Here is a 20,083-nt window from a genome sequence, read left to right as displayed (position 1 = left end):
ACAATTAACATCATTAGCTTTAAAGAGCACCGCTATTTATACTTTTTTTTTATAAACAGAGAAATAGAAGGTGGTCTCGAATTTGAATTACCTTCAAGTGAAAGCAGCGTTGATATTTCAGTATGGGGCTTGTTTGACAGATCATTATTAAATAATCACTAATGATTGATATATTGAAATTGAGCAGCCTTATTCTCTTAAAAAGTGCAAAAGTTGATATTTATTGCATTTACTCCTTTTTTGTTTCTTGTTTTCGTTGCTCATCTTTTTATATATCAAACATATAAATGTACGAATCGAAAACTCTCGAAAAGATGCGCACAGTGAAAAAAAAGAGAAAGAAAAGAAGGAAGAACAAGGTAAATAAATTAAAGGAAAAAGATGAAAAGTTTCTCTGCATTAGTGATATCATCAAAAAGGGGGAGACGATGACAGTAAGAAAAACGGTTGGTGATGCGGTGCGTCCAGATGGAGAAGGTAGGATATTTGTGATCAACAGCTTCAGGGCAAATTGCTTCCGTAAGAAAGCATTCTCTTTTGTAACTAGCGTATCTCAGCATGTGCAATAACTAAATCTGCCTGAAGTTGTTGGAGTTGCTAGTTGTTGTGATGCATAGCGAAGAATTTCAAATAAGGCAAAAATTCATAGAAAGAGATGGAAAGCTCACTGTTTAATTCATTTAAACATTTGCTTTACTCATAAATAAAATTAAGCCCAAATGGGTGCAAGATGACTTAGTTTTTATCGTTTTGCACGGGTAATATTAAAAGAAAATGGATGGAAACTAAAATCCCCTATGGGATCAAAGATCAAAATGTTTGGGGAGAAGGAAAAGGCAACACGTGTAAAAAAAAACCAGCTGGAGGCATTGGAAATCCATTCAAGAAATCTGCCCAATATAGGGTAGTGGTGAAGGCGGAGCCTTATCATGGCATAGGTAGTCGAGTTCATGGAGAATGGTACAGATAGTAGGCCATCTAAGGAACCAGGGTAGTGCTGCTTGAAAGGACTATGGTATTCGTTGAGGTAACTTGTTCAGAAGTATGGATAGAGGATCGACTACTGTTTCAGGCAATTGTAGTCGGCGGTGCATATTGAGACAATGAATAGAGTGGGACTTTATAAGTGTCTATGAAGGATGGAAAGGACATGTTCTGGATATACCACCAGGAAGCATTGTTTAATACATTCACATCACTTTTAGTCTTTATATTCTTCGATAAATTTTAATAAACATTACAATTGTCATCCATAAAAAAAAGGAAACACAACACACCCAAGTGACTGATTTACTTTTTTTTCAATTCAAAAAATATCAGTGATTATTGAACAATTGCATTTTTCTGTTTATTCTTTAGCCAATAATTAATAAACTATGGAAGATATACAACCATGATAACCCTTTTACAGTAAAGTATGAGTATCACTTTAATGAAAGTTATATTAATTTCCTAATGATTTTCTACGCATTAAGTTTCTTTAGAACGAACAGAAAAATATCATTAAAGCTTTTTCTTGCTAACTAATACATCAATCATGATACACTACATCAAAATACACAGAATTTATACTGTCTCTCTACGCAGTCCTTTTTTGGTTGTTCAGTGATATCAATAATATTCGATCCCAATAGAATAACTCAATACATCGTTTGAACAACTTGCGTTTCTCTAAATCTGGTTGAAATGTCTCATTCTCTCGAGAATAAAATGAGAATTTTTGTTTAAATAATATTTTCTTGAAGATAAAAAAAAATCAAAGTGAATCTTGGGTGGGTTTTATATACAGAACTATCTTTTTTAATCTCTTTTTTTTCTGTGTTTCCTTAACGCTTCTAAATCTAAATCTAAAAGTTTATTATAAATAAACTCACTTATTTTTCTCCAAGTTTTTTACTTACTTGTGGCATGACAGGCTTATTTTGGTCGGCAGTCATTCTAGAGATACCAATACCAATACCTTCGATTAAGCCTAAAAGAGCACTACCAACAGCAGCAGAGACAGCAGCAGCTTTGACGCCACCACGAGCGGCCAACACACCACCAGTTAAACCGCCAGAGATAATAGAGTTCCAAGGATCTTCCTTTTGCCTAATACCCTTTAAACCACAGTCGAACGTTGAAAAGAGACCACCCCAAACAGCAAAGTTGCCACCTAATACAGGAGCACGGGCTTTCATAGCTGATACAGCACCAACAAGACGTTCTCCCTAAAACAGTGATTTAATACTTGTATCTATATCTTTCTTTTTTTTTTCTTTACCTTAGGTGAGTTTTTTGCGCCTTTCACTGAATGCCAAATACCACCACCAACAGCACCCATAACAAAAGCACCACCTAAATCGTTAAGAATAACCCAAGGGCTATTGTCATCATTATTAGAAATAAAAATAGAAAATTTAATTATGGGAATATTTACCAAGGATCTCTAGAATGATCTTGTGAAGAATGTCCCATTATATATTTATTGTCTCTCTTGTATGGAGATTTCTCGAAAAAAAAACAAAGTTTATTTTTTTTTCTGAGTTCCAGGGTTGAGGAAGACTTCTTTTCCAAAAGTAATTCAGTCACAATTAGACTGCATATTCAATCTCCGCATTTTTCTCTCGCGCAGGAAATGAATGAGATTTTACTATAAAACAATTGTCTTGTAGACGTCGTTTCGCCTGGGCCAGATTAAAAGAAAAATAAATAGAGACTAAAGGCCCTTCATAGATAGAGGTAGAAACTAAGGTAAAGAAGAAGTGTAAGGAGGGTGCTAAGTGAGTAAATGCTTGAGAATTATGAAGTATATCTTTCCTTTTGAATATGCTTCCGACACGCACAATTGTTTCCTCTGGTATTGCTTTGTCCTGGACTTGGTGATGGCCCGTTATATGTTCTATCCTCCCTGGATTAGATCAACTACAACAATATACAACCATCTCATACAAGACACCTCATGGCCAAAAACTAATTGAATGACTGACAATTTAACTAACTTCGCATGTCTCTCTATGCACCCTACTTTCCTTTCTCATTTTTTATCCTTGAACCTGAAGGGTTTTTTCTAAACACCAAACCTCCAAACGAATTGATCTGGTTCACGCGGACGCTTATTTGCTTTTTTTTTTAGCGCTTAATTGGACCTTTAATAAAATATAACGTTTAAACAAAAATAAATGGCGCTACCTGAATAATATATGACAATTTACTAGCAAATGATCCTCTCTTTTAAAACTTTACTTTGTCTTTTTGGGCCAAGTCAAATTGGTGTTACTGAGGGATTATTGTCGGCTATGATGTAAAAGCTTTATTTCTTTCCTTTCCCCCTAGCAATTTAATAACATGTCAAAAAAAATTTTTTTTTATGAAGACGGATACGATAATGTCTACAATAAGGGTGGAGAGAGAGTCTTATATCTGATGGAAGGTGTGTTAACCGAAATTAGTGATCCAAACGTAGTACTTGAAACCATAACGAGCCAAAAGCCCTACTTGAGTCTCAAACCAGCACAGAAAGAAGCTACTGCAAGAGATTCAACAAAAAAGGCTATAGAAGTGATCAAGAAAGCAGCGTCTACAAAGACCACAACGACCAAACCAGAGAGATATTTATTAACCAAATGATCGAGGGTCCTACAGCAAGAGGAAAAGTGATTTTGCATGCAAAGGATCTTGAAATTAATCCTCGTACTGCTATGCGCTGGTGGAAACACTATCAAGAAACCGGGAAGGTAGCTTACAAAAAGTTGCAAAGACATCCTGGTCGACCCAACTCACTGCCCCTGAGCATCAGCAGCATATTCAACAAATAGTATAAAAAGACTCACAACTTTGTGCTGATGACATTATTGATTCTCTGAAATCGCAGTTCGAGGACTTGAAGATTCTAAAGTCTCAAATAAACTAGCACTTGGGAAACAGCATGCTCATTTCAATAAAGAAGCCAACCTACAACCTTATGACAAGAAACTCTGGAGATAACTTGCAAACGAGATACGAGTGGTTCATGAAGTGGAAAGGCTCAGATCTGGGTTACACTAAGAGCTGCATTTTTATTGATGAGGCTGCAACGAAGACAGCCAAAAAAAAAAGAAAGCTTGCAGGAGGCAAAAAGCAGGCGACATTATTATTGAAGAGCCTACTACAGAGTATGTTGATATGGAGGAGAGTACTGCCATCAAGAGCAACAAGTCAGTAGCAAAAGGTACAACTACTGCCGACTTTGTAAGGTTTATAAGTGAGCTTCTTGATATCATAGACATGGATGAATGTCTTATGGGTAGTTATCTTGTAATGGATTATTGTAGCTAACTGCTTGATCAAATAATCAAGCTTTGATTCTTTTCACTCATCAAATCAAAATAGCAGCAAGTAATCTTAAACGTACTGGATTATTCATAAAGTCCTTATGACGATTCTGCTCTCAATATTTATTCAGTTTTACACAGTATATATCCGATATAACTAAAAAAAAAATTGTGTAGATGCAATCTTTTCTTTTTTCTACATATAGTGTGTATGCCAATCTTTGCCATTTTGGTCTAAACACTTTATTAGCCTAAAAGTGACAAAATAGTAAAGACAGCTTCAACTCCTGAGAGTTTGCCACAATACTAATGAACGCAGTAAAATCTAAGGAGCTTAAAATAAAAATAGTTAAAATTGCCGTACTCTAAGTATATATATATAATAGATTAAGAATCTGCTTCAGCATCCTTGCTGGATATGGTCGTTCTATCATTACCATGAATTTAATTAACCAAATATGAATAAACAAATTAAGAAAAAAAGTACTATGTAACATGGTTACATGTAGCGCCTCCATTATTTTAGGCTTTGTAAGTCATATACTGCATTTTTGTATTGTTTTAAACTTTGCTTTAAAGAGCCTGCTTCTTTTTTTTCCCCAAGTTATTCATGTACTATAATCTATACCAATTATAGCATTGTTAATAATTTTTTTAATAGGCAGTCCCTTTTGTTTATGTGTAAGATAGCCTCTAGTTGTCAGGAATGATCACAAGTCCATATTGTAATAATGATTGACCAATAAAATATGATTTGAAAAGAAGCAGTCAGAAATTCTCCTGAAAAAAAGTATAAATAAAGCTTCTATTCCCTGCTTTTTTTTCCCTTCATTCAAAGAACTATCTGAACACTCGTAGGCGCAAGTTGAAAGGTGCGATGATAGGCATTTCTTTGCCTGACTTCGGGAGGGTTTTCTTTAATAAAAACTACCTAACTGGCCAAAGGCTTCGGCTGGAGGGCGGGACGATGGAGGGTTTTTTCGCAGTCCTTTCTCATTGCACGGCGGGGAAGGACTTTTTTACCATTTACTATTAAATTCTGAGTTTATTATTTTTTTTTTTTTAAAGTTTTATGGCAATGAGCATGTAGCAACGAAGTGTGCAATTTTGCCCGAGCCAGTTATGAATGTAAGAGAATAAAAACCTTCTTAGGGGACAAGAAGGGAAAAAGGGAAAGAAAAGGAAAAAGAAAAGAGCAAATTATTTGAAATATGAATAAATATAAGAGGAGGAAGAAAGGAAAAGTATAAAGAAACACAAATTTAATACAAACCCAATCAAGTACCAGAAAGACTCACACTATTACTTGGATAACCAATTCAACAGCTTGGCACCAGGATCAACAGGAGGAGGAGGGCATTCATCATGAAAATAATAATCCAGTTCATGGAGAATCGTACAAAGGATAGGCCATAGAGTAAACCAGCTATGAGAAGCAGTAGGACGAGGTTTATGTAATGGTAACAAATTAAGAAGGAAAGAGATTGGATCTTCAATTGAGCGAGGCAAGTACAGACGATGATGAATCTGTAGACAGTCAAAAGCATGTCGACGACTCCAGTTATGATAAGGGTGGAAGATGCATTCTTTAGGTTTACCACCAGGTAGCCAACCAAGACGCCAGCGAAGAACACGACTACGTTCAGAACAAGTCATCGGTAACCAAAGGATAGGATCCACTTGGATAGTAGGGTGAGTAGAAGATAACAGGATGGAATCAGAGTTATTACATAGATTTTGGAATTGATCAGCTAAGAATTTGGTGCGAAGAGAGAGAAATTTCTTTTTATCTAAAGTATCAAGGATTGGTCCGCAGAGAGGTTTCCACATTGGAGTATTAGCCAGTTTGTACCAGTGAGAGTGGCTAGTTGAAGATTGAATATATGGCAGCAGGTGAGCAAGAAGAGTATCGTCAGGCAAATGAGTACTACGAAAAAGATACTGTGCTTGAAGGACTGCAACACGAGTTCGCATCGATGGGAGATTGACCAGATGAAGCATGACTTGTGCTGAAGACCTAGAATGACCGCCGAAGATACGCCTAATACATTGGTTTTGGAAAGTATCAAGTTGATGGATAAATTTAGTTGTGAGAGGACTAATTGCAAGACCATAATCTAATTGAGCACGGACCATTTGGCTGTAAAAATGACATGCTAATAAAGGTGGAAAACCTTTAGAATTGAGATCAATAGCAGCAAGTTGGTTCATTGTGAGAGATGCCTTATTGATATTGTGTTGGATCATGGCAGGATAGTCTATTAGTCCACCAGGTTTGATAGGTATACCCAGGTATGAGAAAGAAGATTCATTGGGTATAGTAGTACCATATAATTGATAAGTTTTAACATCACTAGTAGGAGCAACTATGACACATTTTAACGGGTTCCATCGATAACCTAAGGAGTAACTATGATCTTCACATTTGTGCAGTAAAGAAGTGAGGTTCTCAGGAGTGGCAATAAGGACAACGTCGTCTGCATAGAGTAGACAATTGATAGATGGAGTCAGGTCGGACACAATGTCACCAGAAAACGAGTTATCAAGTAGAAGTGGTTGCCTTAAGAGAGACGGAAGTCGATTAATGTATATAGAGTACAAGAAAGGTGAGAGGATGGAACCTTGAAGTACACCAGTAACTGGGGAGAAGCGATAAGATACACGATTATCAAGTAGAATTTCTATTTGGACATGGTCAAAGAGGTTTTTGAGGATACCTAGTAAAGCAGGACAAAGATGGGATTGTAATTCACTCCAAACGTAGGAACGATCAACCGTATCATAAGCTGATTTGATATCCAAGAAGGCCAGTGTAGGGGAGGGGTTATGGTTACGCCTAAGAATAGAGCAAATTTCTATGAGGCATTGGACTTGATCTAAAGAGCTGCGAGATTCACGGAATCCACCCTGTGCAATATCAAGAGCAGGGCTTTGTTCTAGGAGACTTGGATATAAACATTTTTCAAACAATTTACGAAAGGTGGATGTTAAGCTAATCGGTCTGAAGTTTCCCGGGTCAGTTTTCGAGCCTTTCTTGTGTATCGGTACCACCTGTTTTTTACCATTTACAGTATTTGATTTTGCAGTCACATTCACAGTCACAGTTACGGTTACGGTTACGGTTGCTAATTTACCATTTATTAAATATGTCTCTACCAACAAACCTGTTACCTGGAAAAGACTTAATCTCAAAACGGATTATACAAGACCCAAAAATAGTTAACTATATTACCGAGGCATTAACAGGAACAACAGATGACTATCTTGCTGGCAATTGCGAATGGAGGAATGGAACCCGCTCAGATGTAGTTCTGGAGCCAAAATCTTCTGTGGATCTCCGTCCTATCATAATAGAGGTTCAATCTAATGTAAACAATAAATTTCTAAAGAGAGCTGTTGGATATTGTTTGCAAGCAAGTTCAAGATTCGATGTTGATCCAATTATGCTCATTATATGCGTAGAAAAGCTCAATCAAGAAATTAAAGACGATGTAGTAGATAGTCGGCTGCCAGGGATCTATTCATACTTCTGCAAGCCTTGGGCTGCAGAGTGTTTAATCATATGCCAAGAAAGCCTTGCACAAACCCTAACGATCCCACTTGACCCATTAGTCGCAATTGGACTATTCCTTACCAATCGTAGTATGTCAATTATTGATCGTCCGTATGGTAGTGACCCTACAATACAATACTTGCATATACTAGCTTTACATTTTCATCAGATCGACTTTCAGGAGATTACATATTTACCATTGAAACTGATCAACTCTCAGATTGCTGAGTATGATAAATTAATAACTTTGGCAAATACGTTAAATCAGCCATAACTAGTAGAAGCTGTAAAAGAGTCGAAATCAAGAATATATGGAACAAAGAGAAAATATGATGATTGTCTAAATGCTGAAGTTTCATTCAATACGACAGTTTCAAATAATAATGAGAATGACGATTTGCTTGCTGAAGTATCTGAAGCTGAAGATCAAAATGCTGTCAATACTAGAGAAGATTATGAAGCTGCAATGAAATTTGTAGCCGAATTTAAGCAAAAAAGAACAGAAATTGGCAAAAGAATGGATTGGAATGGCTGTCTGAAGGAAGGAAAAAACATATTGAAATACAAAAATGCTGATTCCCTTCGAATTCAATTCCATAAATATTGTAAAGAAAAAAACAAAAATTAAATATTATTTTTTATGAATAAAAATCATCCATGAGCTTTATCATAGGATTATCAAAACTTCGCAGCTTCTGTCTCTCTATGACATCACCAAAAAAATAGAATGTAAATACCATCAAAGGGTCAAAATTGCTCGATTCGTCTTCAATAGAACTAATTGCATCTTTAGAAAAGATTAAGCACGTTTCTGCCCATACAGTACTGTTCAAAATCTGCCACCTAGGTTTTTCCAAACTGGGCGACAACATTGATCTTACTGACGAAGAAGTTTTGTCAGCTAAAACAACAAGCTTAGGTTCAATATCAAAGTGATCAATCACCTCCAAACATTTTTCAACTGAACGCTTCAATGATTTTTCTGTAACTTTTGATTGAATTTCTAAAAGGATTGCATCTGATTGAGACTTATAAAGTATAAAATAAGAGCCATCCACCAGAAATTCTCCCCGAACAAAACTAAAATTAGCATAATCCTCTACTAAAATGGTTTCAGCAAGCAATCTGAGGAAACTAGTACTTCGCAAAAAATCCGTAACTAAGCTAATGTGAACAAATGGTCAAATAGTTTTATAGGATTACTTGCTTTCAACCATATAATTATCAAAACTAGAATGTAATGCCTTCAGGAATTAATATGTTGCCAAGCAACAACTGACTAGACTTACAAGCCACACTTTTTCAGAGTTGTGTCTAATAACCAACCGTAACCGTAACCGTAACTGTGACTGTGACTATAACCGTAAATGTGACTGTAACTGCGGCTGCAAAATCAAATACAGTATATAAATGAAAAAAGAAAAAAAAGTTTAGTTGAAAAAATAATCTATACAAATTAATGAAACTAATTATCATAGAGCGACGTTAAACGACCCGTCGTAAAATACCGTCACTATCAGACAAATAAATTTTAATTTTGCTTCTGGGTGATCAATCTTGCTTGATCCTTTCTTACCTCTAGAACCACTGCGTAGCTGCCATTCTCCTCTTCAAATCTGGAGGGAGAAGTTAATATAATGTATTTTTCAGCTTCAATGTTGCTGATTTTATGTGATTTGAATGCTGGTAACGGAACGCCAAACAAAATAGTACTAAGACCTACGATACCGATTGCCAACGCTGACAGAGAATCTCTCGACTTGGCAGCACATTTGGACAGAACTGAAACACACAGCGGGTTTGTACAGTAGAAGCTGCCTTTGACCTTCCTTGAAAAAACCTCTCCGTTTTTCGTTACTGATATACGGGGATGCGTCAGTCGTCGAAAGCAAAAAATACAAGTCTTGGAAGTCAAGTTCTCATTGGTAACGCAAACGTTTGCTGCTTCGGAGTGGATGACCTCTTTCCACCGTCCACCGTATTTTTTAAATCCTTTGATGCGGGAACCGACTCCGGTTCCTCTGTCTTCAATGAACATGACCAATTTCTTCTTTGTTGAAAGATTATCTATTAAAGCGCGTTAGAACTCAATTATCTTCCATCATCCTGAGAAGTTACTACCAAAAGTTTGAGACAGTGCCCTTCGTTCCTTTGTGCATATTCGATGAGTGAATCTATGCTTCTGGATTTCACGATGTCGGCGTTCATTCATTCTGTTGCCAGTGTTATAGAAGTCACGCAGTTTTTTGCGATGTTCAAAGTTATATTTGAATTGTTCAACTGACACATTTGAAGTTGATGTCACTTTCTGAGAAAGACTATTTTCAATCAGTTGTACCTCCTTTCCCTTTCTAGTGAGCTTCTTTCCTGTTTGGCGCTTGACCCTTTGTTTGAATGCACCACAGCCAAAATCTATCTCGCTAGCTGATATGGTGGTTGCCTTTGGGGTCTTCAAATATTTCTGAAGTTCAATGCCTTGTACCACTGGAGCTGCTTTATTGTCATCATCCAAAACAGAATAGTAATTGTGTAGCTTGAGGTGAAATGAAAATCTTTTCAAAGAAAAAGGGACAGCTGCTGTCATATTCACAAGTCCGTTATCTGTGCCGCAAAATGTAAAATCTTCAAAATCACGAAGCACACATGCTTCACTGTGGACTAGAGCACGCGAATCTTTTTTCAATTCCTTTTTCGTTGTAGGTGGTGCGCTTGCAGTGTCAACAGTATGGATTCTTGAATTATGTCTGATAGCCATTCGTTGGTAGTACAACACTTGCTTCTTTTCCATCAATTGGTCTTCGATGTCGTTGATTTTAAGATAAGTTTTATCTCTCAAATGTCTCTCTTCTTCAATCCTCTGGTACAAAGTTTGTTTATCCACTTTGTTGTGCCACTCTTTTCGCAATGCCTTTATTTTCTTCATGGAGTCCTGTTCTTTTTGACACTTCAATGCTTTTTCTCTTTCCTGATCAAGTGACTTGACTTCTTTTTCAATCTTGGCTGTCTCGGCTTTCAAATCCTCCAATGACTTTTGCCCTTCCCGAAGAATGTTGGGATCTCTCAAAATCCTTTTCAAGTAGGACATATTCTGAAGCTTAACCGGAGGCGCAGTTGTCTTCTTTACTCCAAGAATTCGTACCACTTTCAATTTGGGAAGGACTGACATTCGTTGACCAAATTTCAAACCATTGGATTCACATGTATGTCGGACCTTCTCCATATCGAACAAAGAGTTGAAGACAGCATCTTTATTCCGACGTGCAATTTCCACTGAAGGCAGAGGCTCCTTGTTGTAGCTGTAGATTGTAAGCTCCGCTGACATACCTTCAACTTGTCCTTGATTATCATCAGTTTTACTTTTCATAATTTGAAAGAGTGACGGGGCATCAATGTTCAAGGCGTTGACATGAGCAGATAACATTGCAGGACATAATTTTCGGGTGAACTTCGAGTACTCAGCATAATGAAGAACGTCATTCGCAAATATACAGAATAGCAATTGGTAAGGCAATATATGGTATTTTGATCTAACAGGTACAAATTTTTTCAGAGTGTTGATGATGAGCAGACAGACAGAAACTTCTTTGCGCGTAGCATCAGGAAACTCATCTTTCACATCTTTTTCAGTTACAAGATCCTTTGAGAATATCAAATGCTTTGCACCGCTTTTTAATTGACTAATTCTTCCTCTTGATAAGTCATCGCAGGGTGTGGTTTCTTTTTTGGCCGTTGTAGTACTCTCAACAGATTTTTCTCTAATTGACGAGCTGGCATCCTGTTTCTATAGAAATATTTGAACAAAATCAGTAAGAATTACGGCTATTATGTTCAAAAAAGTTTGACATACTTGAGCGAACTTTTCTTCTAAACTTCTGATTCTAGTTTCGGCCATTTTAACCGCTCTGATCCGTTTCAGAAGAAGCTCAGAATCTGCCTCAGCTTCTCTCACTTTTTCCTTATATCTTGCGAGTTTCTTCTTTTCAGCGCGGAGAATGTAACGACCATAGCTTTTTGAGGGTCGCTTCTCTTCTGGTTTTCGTGAGATATAGTTCAGAATATTTTGTCTTCGTTGTAATTCCCTCTTTGGTGCCAGATGCAGAGGTAGTAGAATAACCAACAGCTTGTCCAGTAATTTATTGACTATGATTTTATCCGCCCACATGTTTTTGAAATTTGTCACATATATTTGCAGAGCCAAAGACATCAGACTTGAGAGCACATTTCCGACAGGGAAAGTTTCCTTCTTTATATTCTCAGCGTCCATCAATTTGAACAAGGCAGTTTGTATTGGATGCTCATTTAATGTTTGATCTTGACTTCCACGATTACTAAAATATTTAGTACTTATCAGAGAAAAATGCTGTTCTTGGAACAATTGGCTGAAATCAGCGTTGAAGGCAAGAGAGTCGCTGACATCCATTGCAAGTGGTGTGATTGTATATTTCGGTGAATCTGTATGAAATTCGCTTGGTACTATCGTAGTCATATCAAATCCATTAACCTTTCGTGTGTTTATGACGTCTCCATCCAGAAAGAATTGATTGGTTTTTAAACAGATCATCATCATTTAAATTAAAGAAGAAAAGTACAGTATGTAGTCTGTTGAACCAATCATAGCACGCTGTAATTTCTTTATGATCAAATCTTTTATAGATGGATCCAGGTCTTCTCTGATCAATTTGTTAATTGACGCTGTGCAAGTACGATATGAATTTTCATCTACGACAGGACGGTCTGCGTCAGGTACTGAATCACGATCAGTATCATTGGATTCGGGTTGTGCAGATTTGGCGAGGTTTGTTTCTTCATTTTTGAAAGTATCAAAGTTTTTGACAACAAATTCTTGCCACTCTATTTCATTCTTTTTACCAACCCGATTATCCATGAATGATCGTATTTGTCGCAATATAAGATCTGCTTGGCTAGGCTCATTGTAAGTAGATTCAGCTAGTTTGGCATCTCCAGTAATGATACCAATGGGAAGCTTTTTAGCCGTTGATAATTTTTGCTTCAAGGCTGCAAGTTGTCCGTTCATCTTTTTGTTATTTTTGCGCACGACGGTACGAATGCTCTCCTTTAATTTGTTTTCCATCGACAAAAAGAAGAAAGCATCTAGCTCTGTATCAGAAAATTGAATGCGTTTGCGCTTGTTATCACTGGCCCCTTCTCCAGGACTCGACGACCGAGGGCGTTTTGAATTTGAGCGATGTTTTCTTCTTGGGGGTAGAGTGGAAGTTCCCACAAAACGAGAGGATTGCTTAGCCTTCGTTCTGTTCATTGTATAACCTGTAACTACTAAATTAATCCCAGAGACATAGATTACTTGGAATGATCTGTTTTACCTTGACTGCAATGGATATCTTCAGAATTGATGAATGTGTGATATCAACTACAAGGTTAACCAATATATAAAATAAAAAAAAGATAGAAAGAAAAATGATTAAGTATCCAGACGAATGTTGTTAAATAAATTCGAAGGACTTGAAAAATCAAATTTACATGAAAATTGGAAAAAAAATTGATCTTTATGAAAAACGAACAACAAAATTTAGTCTTTATAAAATATGAATAACAATAGTAAAAAAAAGCAGAGAAAGACGATGTATTTTGAGATTGTTTAGATGGAAGGGCTTGGGAGGATACACCAATACTACTTAAGGAAGAAAAGCAATCACGCTTGACTTCACTTAGAAGTTGGTCTAAATTTTCGACATCTCCTTTAACTTCATTGAGCTTTCTTTTTACGATTGAATTATACATTGATAAATACTTTTCAGTATCTTCAACATATTCTTCGCAACAAAGAGCAACAGAACTAGAGTTATCATTATCGATAGAAGTGTTGATAACATCATCAACATGTTCTTCAATCCAACACTTTACCTCGGCAGGCAGACGAGATTGTACAATATCTTTAACATCATGGGGAGGTCATGATTAGCGTGTTTCCAAACATAATCCACAGAGATGGAGTTATCAGTCAAGAAGTATTTGTTCAATTTAGCCGTGCAGTTCACCTTCATAGAGGTGCGGGATTCTTTTAGCAGACGAGGGAGAGTCATTTTCAGCAGGTTCTTTTTTAACACTTTTATTTTTTACTAGCATGGTCACAAACATAGAAAATAGATTTAACAGGAAGAGGTTTAACCCAACAACCAGGTTGAGATGCAACATTACGACACCAATTGGCATACTCTATCTCTTTTTGAAGTGAGAGCTTAATGCATTCCTCTGCATAGTCAGGAACAGTACGATAAGTGAAAGCAGATTGAATGTTAAATATGATAATGAAATATACGATAGTGTTAAAGTAATGAATATAACTAATCTTTTTATTATGGAGGGGGGATGTAGGTAAAAATATAAAAAATAAAAAAAAAAAATACCCTGTCAGTGGTTTAGTTGTCATCAATAAAGGAAATCGTGGGCAAGATCAAGTCTGGTATGCGTATGCATACATTGAGTAAAATGAAAGACGCCATGAAGAGATCTGTTGCCAACATCAGTGATGTTGATGAGAGCTCTGCTTCTCTTCCTCCTAGACAAAGACAACAATTTTTTTTTGTCATATAATATTATTAAAATAAAACTTCAAAATTTCATCTCTCAAGTGTCAAGTAGAATATTTTTATGTTTTTTTTTTTTCTAAGTCTTCATTTTTTTTTTTTTTTTTTTTTTTTTTCCTGTGGCTAACATTTATCGTTGGTCATTTAGATTTATCCATTATCATGCTGTTCGGTGCTTTAAAAACGACTATCATTATCATGAGTTTTTAATTGGTACCTGATTTTTAATTTACTAAAAGTAATCTTAGGGCATTATCATTATACGTAAAAATGCAATATCATAAAGTGCATTTTTAGCTTCATGATCTTCCTTTTATGATCTAAATTAAGCAATCAAGTAGTAATGGAAACATCATGGTTCATCAAAATCATTTAAATGTATTAGAGTTGTTGGTCTGTGACTGTCTTTGCTGCCAAAAAGATTATTTTTTTTTTTTTTATTTTATTTTACTTTTTTTAATGTCTACAGTGAATCAGCAGATCAAAAAGAATGTTAAGGCTGCTACAAGCAAGAAGCCACAAGTAAAAAAGATCGCTAAGGAATCTATTACAAGCGAAAGTTCACAGATCAAAAAGGATGCCAGTACAAATGGTAAACCAAAGGTTACTCAAGGTCAGAAACTACTTCAGGCCATGACAGCTCAGAAAGCAGCAAAACAAGCATTGTTAAAAGGAGTAAAAAATACGCACGTTTCTTTTGATGAAGAAGGAAATGAAGATAGAGTGGAAACTGTTGTTCAAAAGAAAGAGGACAATAAGGGTGAAAAGAGAAAGAATGAAGAACAAATCGAAGAAAACAAGGAAAAACCAAGAAAAAAGATTAAAAAGAACAAAGTAAAAGTAGAAGAAACAAGGAGAGAGAATAAACAAGAAGGTAAAAAGAAACAATAGAAGAGGCTTATAATTAATCTCTGTAATAGAGGCTCTTGAGTATGTTAGATCATTTGTAAATGATAAACAAAATTGGAAATTTAAAAAAGTTCAACAAATCTGGATTCTTCAAAACTTATATAAAATTCCAGAAAGTGATTTTGATAATGTTTTAAAGTATTTAAAGGATCTTCAAGGTTCATCGCGTGAGGTAATTTTATTATCAAATGAATAGGATCTGTTTTTAAATGTCTTTCTGTAGAAAACTAAAATGGAGGCAAATGATAAAATTCCAAAGGAAGTCATCAGTAATAGTTTAACAGGATATGCTAATGTTGGATACGGCAACGATGATGATGACTTTGACGCAGAAAAACTATTGTCACAAGCGCCAGTGAAACAAGTTCAACAGCAAGAAGAATCAAATGAGATTAAAAGGGCTAGATTAATTTTAGATGTTCTTTCATAAAAAAAGAAATACATTTGTTTATTTGTTTGCATACATATTTTTTTCTTTAATACAAAAAATAGGGTGCAGGGAAAGGGTTAAAGTAGAGTGTAAATGAATATATTTTCTCATTCAATAATGATTGAATTATTTATTGTGTTTAAAATATAGCAAAATATATTACGTTGTAGTATTCTACGGATTTCTTTTTTCTTAATATAACAACTGTTGTTGCAATTCCAGCTTTATTATCAATTAATAGCAAGCAATAAATGCTTCCAAATTAGAAAAAGCTGCTTAATGCCTGTTTGAGATAGATTCCGCTATTTGAAGACATGGAAAATATACAAGTGCTGTGTACGTATTCCATGGCTTCAACAGAGAAAAGATTAACGTAATTCGACATATTATTTAGTTACATTGTGCGTTTTCTTAAAAGCCTTCTTCAAAGACATAAAGAAGAGTACATAACAAAAAACTTTGGAGCTTACTGTTCTAAGAAAGCATATCACTCGCAAAAAGCATTGCTTGCAGCTTATAACATTTTCATAAATGATCACAAGGAGAATTATTTGTCTTTCAATATTATACAGCTCATAATTTTATTCAGCAATATCTTAAATCGTGTTTGTTATAAATGGCAAAAAGGGCATGTCTCTTTTTTACAGAGCCTTCATTCTGGTCTTTGGTTAGGGAAACTGCCTAAAACAACAACATCTAAGCAATAGTTATCAAGATCTTTGATGGCGCTTTTCATATCTTCATTCTCAAAATGGCCCGAGCATTCTACAAAAAATACATAGTGCCATGGACGCTGACCACTTGGACGGGAGTCAATCTTGAATAGATTCAATCCATAATCTTTGAACACCTTTAATCCATCACACAATGCACCCGGTTGACGATGATCCACAGTAAACGTGATTAAAGTATGGTCGTCTTGTGTTGGTGAATCACTTGCTGTGCCAATGATCAAAAAACGAGTCTTGTTTGCTATGTAAAAAATGTTCAGTCATGATACATATAGTAACATTTTTTTTTTGTACCTGAGCCATCTTCAATATTGGATTCAATCGTTTCCAAGCCATACAATTCCGCACAAATCTCGCTACATACAGCAGCAGCACCTGTTTCTAAAGCCGCCTTTTCTGCAGCTTCAGCCGTTGATTTGACAGTAATGCGTCTAGCATTGGGAATATGTGCCGATAACCACTTTTGAGTTTGACCGAGCCCTTGAGGGTGGCTGTAGACTTTGGTGATCTTGTCGAGTTTACTGTTGGAAAGCAAACATTGGTGAACGGTTAAGTAAGTCTCTGCACGTACCCTAACAGTGGAAGAAATAAAACGATCTAATGTTTCCACCACTGTTCCAAAAGTAGAATTTTCAAAAGGTATGATGCCATATGTTGTTTGTCCCTTTTCAACAGCATCAAATACATCTACTGCAATTTAGTATACATGTATGCATAATAAAAATGTAGTTATCTTACCGCTTATTTGCTTTTGAGGAACATAAGCCACGCTATCACCAAAGCGGTTATAGGCAGCTTGATGAGAAAAGGTACCAGAGGGACCTAAATAAGCAATAGATATGTCTTTTTGCAAAGCAATGGATGCAGACATGATCTATTAAATATTAGCTACGCTTGCATTATTTTCAAGCTGTTTTATTTACCTCTCTAAATATAGCGTGAAGTGATTCGTTATTGAGAGGGCCTTGATTTAAACGTGATAGCTGGATGTGAGTTAATAGTCGAGAAAATCATTGTTGCTATAATAAAATTAACCTTTTCATAAATTTCTTTTTCTCTTCCAGGCCGATAAACGTGCACATCATTTTCTTCATCTACTATACCAGTACTATCTTGATATAAAGTTTAACTTGTTGTTATGATATATTTAAAATAAACTCACGTCGCTTTCTTTTTGGCTGCACCGATATCAAGTGACACTCGTGCGCGTTCACTCAAGATGTTGACTAGTGTTGTATCAAGGGAATCTATCTTTTTTCGAAGCGAAGGTAAATCGGCCATTTTACATAAAAAAAAAAAAGAAAAGAAAAGAAAAAAGTATAACTAATTTTTTAACTGTCAGAGCACTGCTCGTAAGGAGATAACGCAATACAACTGATGAAGTTTTGACCTCCATCACAAAACTCAGACGTGGCTTATGCTGAAACACAAAGGATTTGACAGCATTAAATTCATTCCAGGGCTATTTCAGCAAGTACGAGCAAGTACACTTTTCACATATATGGTTTCACTCTGATTTTTTATTTAACTTTATATTTAATGAACGATATAATGAATAAAATATTGAAACATGAAGTAAAAGGAAGTGATGACCTCTTTTATCAATTTGCTTTTGAACAAATCTATTGAAAAATGAGGGGTCCCTGATTATAGCATTTCGTATTACAAACAACACTAAAATCGAATTGAGGCTGGATATAGTAGTCTGCACTCTCCTGTTCCTCTGACATTTTCACTGGCAGTTTGTCTTTGATGATCAACAATACTGGCCACAAGAAATGATTGCAAGTGTCGCTTGCCTTATTCGTAAAATTAACTTCAAAAACAATAATCACCATACAAATACCCCACAACAGATTGCCTTACCTCATTTACAATTACACGTATTTTCTTTTTCGTGTTTCTTTTTTTTTATAAGTTACAGTCAAAGGTGCACGTCTCTGTGTGGTACTTAATAAAAGCACTACGAAACAAATTGAATTGAGGTAATAGTGAGCTAAAGAGAGCATTCATGCACAAGTTTCTTATGGCAGCTTAAAGCAGAATACGGATGATTATTGAACCGGATCTGCTCAGCAATTATTTATCTTACAGCTAAAAGAGGCAACATGATGAAATCACAAAAGGATTACCTTGTTCTTCCGAAAGGGTAAACTAACAAGCGTCCGTTTGTACTTCTATCTTTACTAAATTTAAACCCATGAGATCATTTGATGTAAAGTGAATATATAAACACCCTTCTCTTTTCCTGTCTTCTTTTTGCTATTTGTTTATCAAATGACTATTGAACTCTATTCTACTAATTACTTTATAGCATGTGCAGCTGGTGGTGTATTGGCTTGTGGGTAAGTTTGCTTTTTAAATAGCTCTACTAGATGAAATAATCTTTTCTCCTCTTTGTAGGCCAACACACACACTAGTAACGCCCTTGGATCTAGTCAAATGTCGTAATCAAGTAAGTAGCCCGAGCCCTTTAATAAAAGGAGATCGGAAAAGGCTAACGCATATAAAAGGTAAATCCTGGCTTATATAAAAGTGTATTTGATGGCTGGAGAACAATTGTGAAAAATGAAGGTTTTAGAGGCGTGTTTACGGGTATTGGACCCACCGCAATTGGTTATTCTTTACAAGGGGCTGGAAAATACGGTTTTTATGAATTATTTAAAGTGAAATATTCCAAAATTGTGGGAGAGGAAAACGCACACAAGTATCGTACATTCGTGTATCTAGGTGCATCTGCCTCTGCAGAACTTATTGCTGATGTTTTCTTGTGCCCTATGGAAGCATTGAAAGTGAGAATGCAAACATCTGTTCCTCCCTTTGCAAAGACAACCAGTGAAGGATTCAAGAAAATCTTGGCTACTGAAGGAATCAATGGATTTTACAAAGGTCTTATGCCTCTTTGGGGTCGTCAGGTAAAAAACAATAAACAAACATTCGCTCAAACAGTTTATGAATGATATATGTACATTTAGGTTCCATACACAATGGTTAAATTTGCTTCTTTTGAAAGAACTGTAGAGTTTTTGTATAAAACATTTATGCCAAAACCAAAATCTGAGTATAACAAGTTTCAGCAGGTAAAAAGAAGATGAGTAGAAGATTATTCGATGTGAATAACATTTCTCTATTACTAGTTGGGTGTTAGTTTTGCAGGAGGTTATATCGCTGGTGTTCTCTGTGCTGTTGTGTCACATCCAGCTGATGTACTTGTATCAAAATTAAACAATCTTTCTGGAACTGCGGCAGGTCAAAAGAAGCCAAGTGCTTTAGAGGTAGCTAAACAATTAGGCTTGAAGGGTCTTTGGACAGGCTTAGGTCCACGTATCGTCATGATTGGTACCTTGACAGGTCTTCAGTGGTTATTTTATGACACATTTAAAGTGAACGTGGGTCTTCCAACTACTGGAGGCGGTGAAGACCAAAAAAAGTAAATCCTCAATAAAAGAATGGTTTTCGGAGAGTTATCTTTTTTTCTTTTTTTTTTTTTTTTTTTTTGCTCATTTGTAATCATGTCAAATAACAAAAACTTGCCACCTCCTAATCAAGACATTGAATCATTATGTTATTTGGAAACAATGTAAAAAAAAAAAAAAAAAAAA

The 20,083-nt window shown here is 35.8% G+C and overlaps 9 protein-coding genes across 9 annotated transcripts; 4 read left to right on the top strand and 5 right to left on the bottom strand.

The window, feature by feature from the left end:
• Window positions 1-1,841: 1,841 nt before the first annotated feature.
• On the bottom strand, window positions 1,842-2,457 carry RO3G_08183 (uncharacterized protein; the record flags this gene model as incomplete). Its single annotated transcript, XM_067662773.1, has 4 exons — window positions 1,842-1,847; window positions 1,902-2,210; window positions 2,264-2,363; window positions 2,420-2,457. 4 exons carry the CDS (start codon window positions 2,455-2,457, stop codon window positions 1,842-1,844), a joined length of 453 nt encoding a protein of 150 aa, XP_067518874.1.
• Window positions 2,458-3,327: 870 nt separating this feature from the next.
• On the top strand, window positions 3,328-3,609 carry RO3G_08182 (uncharacterized protein; the record flags this gene model as incomplete). The annotated part of the gene is made up of 1 exon (XM_067662772.1): window positions 3,328-3,609. The coding sequence occupies one exon, from the start codon at window positions 3,328-3,330 to the stop codon at window positions 3,607-3,609; it is 282 nt and encodes a 93-aa protein (XP_067518873.1).
• A 1,985-nt stretch (window positions 3,610-5,594) lies between these two features.
• On the bottom strand, window positions 5,595-7,357 carry RO3G_08181 (uncharacterized protein; the record flags this gene model as incomplete). Its single annotated transcript, XM_067662771.1, has 2 exons — window positions 5,595-7,199; window positions 7,355-7,357. 2 exons carry the CDS (start codon window positions 7,355-7,357, stop codon window positions 5,595-5,597), a joined length of 1,608 nt encoding a protein of 535 aa, XP_067518872.1.
• Window positions 7,358-9,946: 2,589 nt separating this feature from the next.
• RO3G_08180 (uncharacterized protein) lies at window positions 9,947-11,737 on the bottom strand (the record flags this gene model as incomplete). Its single annotated transcript, XM_067662770.1, has 2 exons — window positions 9,947-11,626; window positions 11,693-11,737. The coding sequence occupies 2 exons, from the start codon at window positions 11,735-11,737 to the stop codon at window positions 9,947-9,949; spliced, it is 1,725 nt and encodes a 574-aa protein (XP_067518871.1).
• Window positions 11,738-12,412: 675 nt separating this feature from the next.
• RO3G_08179 (uncharacterized protein) lies at window positions 12,413-12,880 on the bottom strand (the record flags this gene model as incomplete). The annotated part of the gene is made up of 1 exon (XM_067662769.1): window positions 12,413-12,880. The coding sequence occupies one exon, from the start codon at window positions 12,878-12,880 to the stop codon at window positions 12,413-12,415; it is 468 nt and encodes a 155-aa protein (XP_067518870.1).
• Window positions 12,881-13,409: 529 nt separating this feature from the next.
• Window positions 13,410-14,418, top strand: RO3G_08178 (uncharacterized protein; the record flags this gene model as incomplete). Its single annotated transcript, XM_067662768.1, has 4 exons — window positions 13,410-13,422; window positions 13,467-13,748; window positions 14,085-14,155; window positions 14,248-14,418. 4 exons carry the CDS (start codon window positions 13,410-13,412, stop codon window positions 14,416-14,418), a joined length of 537 nt encoding a protein of 178 aa, XP_067518869.1.
• Window positions 14,419-14,870: 452 nt separating this feature from the next.
• Window positions 14,871-15,750, top strand: RO3G_08177 (uncharacterized protein; the record flags this gene model as incomplete). Its single annotated transcript, XM_067662767.1, has 3 exons — window positions 14,871-15,285; window positions 15,332-15,492; window positions 15,544-15,750. 3 exons carry the CDS (start codon window positions 14,871-14,873, stop codon window positions 15,748-15,750), a joined length of 783 nt encoding a protein of 260 aa, XP_067518868.1.
• Window positions 15,751-16,402: 652 nt separating this feature from the next.
• On the bottom strand, window positions 16,403-17,762 carry RO3G_08176 (uncharacterized protein; the record flags this gene model as incomplete). The annotated part of the gene is made up of 6 exons (XM_067662766.1): window positions 16,403-16,722; window positions 16,776-17,168; window positions 17,220-17,355; window positions 17,405-17,464; window positions 17,517-17,589; window positions 17,644-17,762. The coding sequence occupies 6 exons, from the start codon at window positions 17,760-17,762 to the stop codon at window positions 16,403-16,405; spliced, it is 1,101 nt and encodes a 366-aa protein (XP_067518867.1).
• Window positions 17,763-18,589: 827 nt separating this feature from the next.
• Window positions 18,590-19,915, top strand: RO3G_08175 (uncharacterized protein; the record flags this gene model as incomplete). The annotated part of the gene is made up of 5 exons (XM_067662765.1): window positions 18,590-18,630; window positions 18,796-18,826; window positions 18,995-19,396; window positions 19,457-19,561; window positions 19,619-19,915. The coding sequence occupies 5 exons, from the start codon at window positions 18,590-18,592 to the stop codon at window positions 19,913-19,915; spliced, it is 876 nt and encodes a 291-aa protein (XP_067518866.1).
• Between the last annotated feature and the right edge of the window lie 168 nt (window positions 19,916-20,083).

The sequence above is a fragment of the Rhizopus delemar genome, genomic scaffold (assembly GCF_000149305.1).
Source record: "Rhizopus delemar RA 99-880 supercont3.6 genomic scaffold, whole genome shotgun sequence".
Taxonomy (NCBI): domain Eukaryota; kingdom Fungi; phylum Mucoromycota; class Mucoromycetes; order Mucorales; family Rhizopodaceae; genus Rhizopus; species Rhizopus delemar.
Note: the sequence above shows the minus strand (reverse complement) of the source record. Positions and strands in the feature narration are given on the sequence as shown.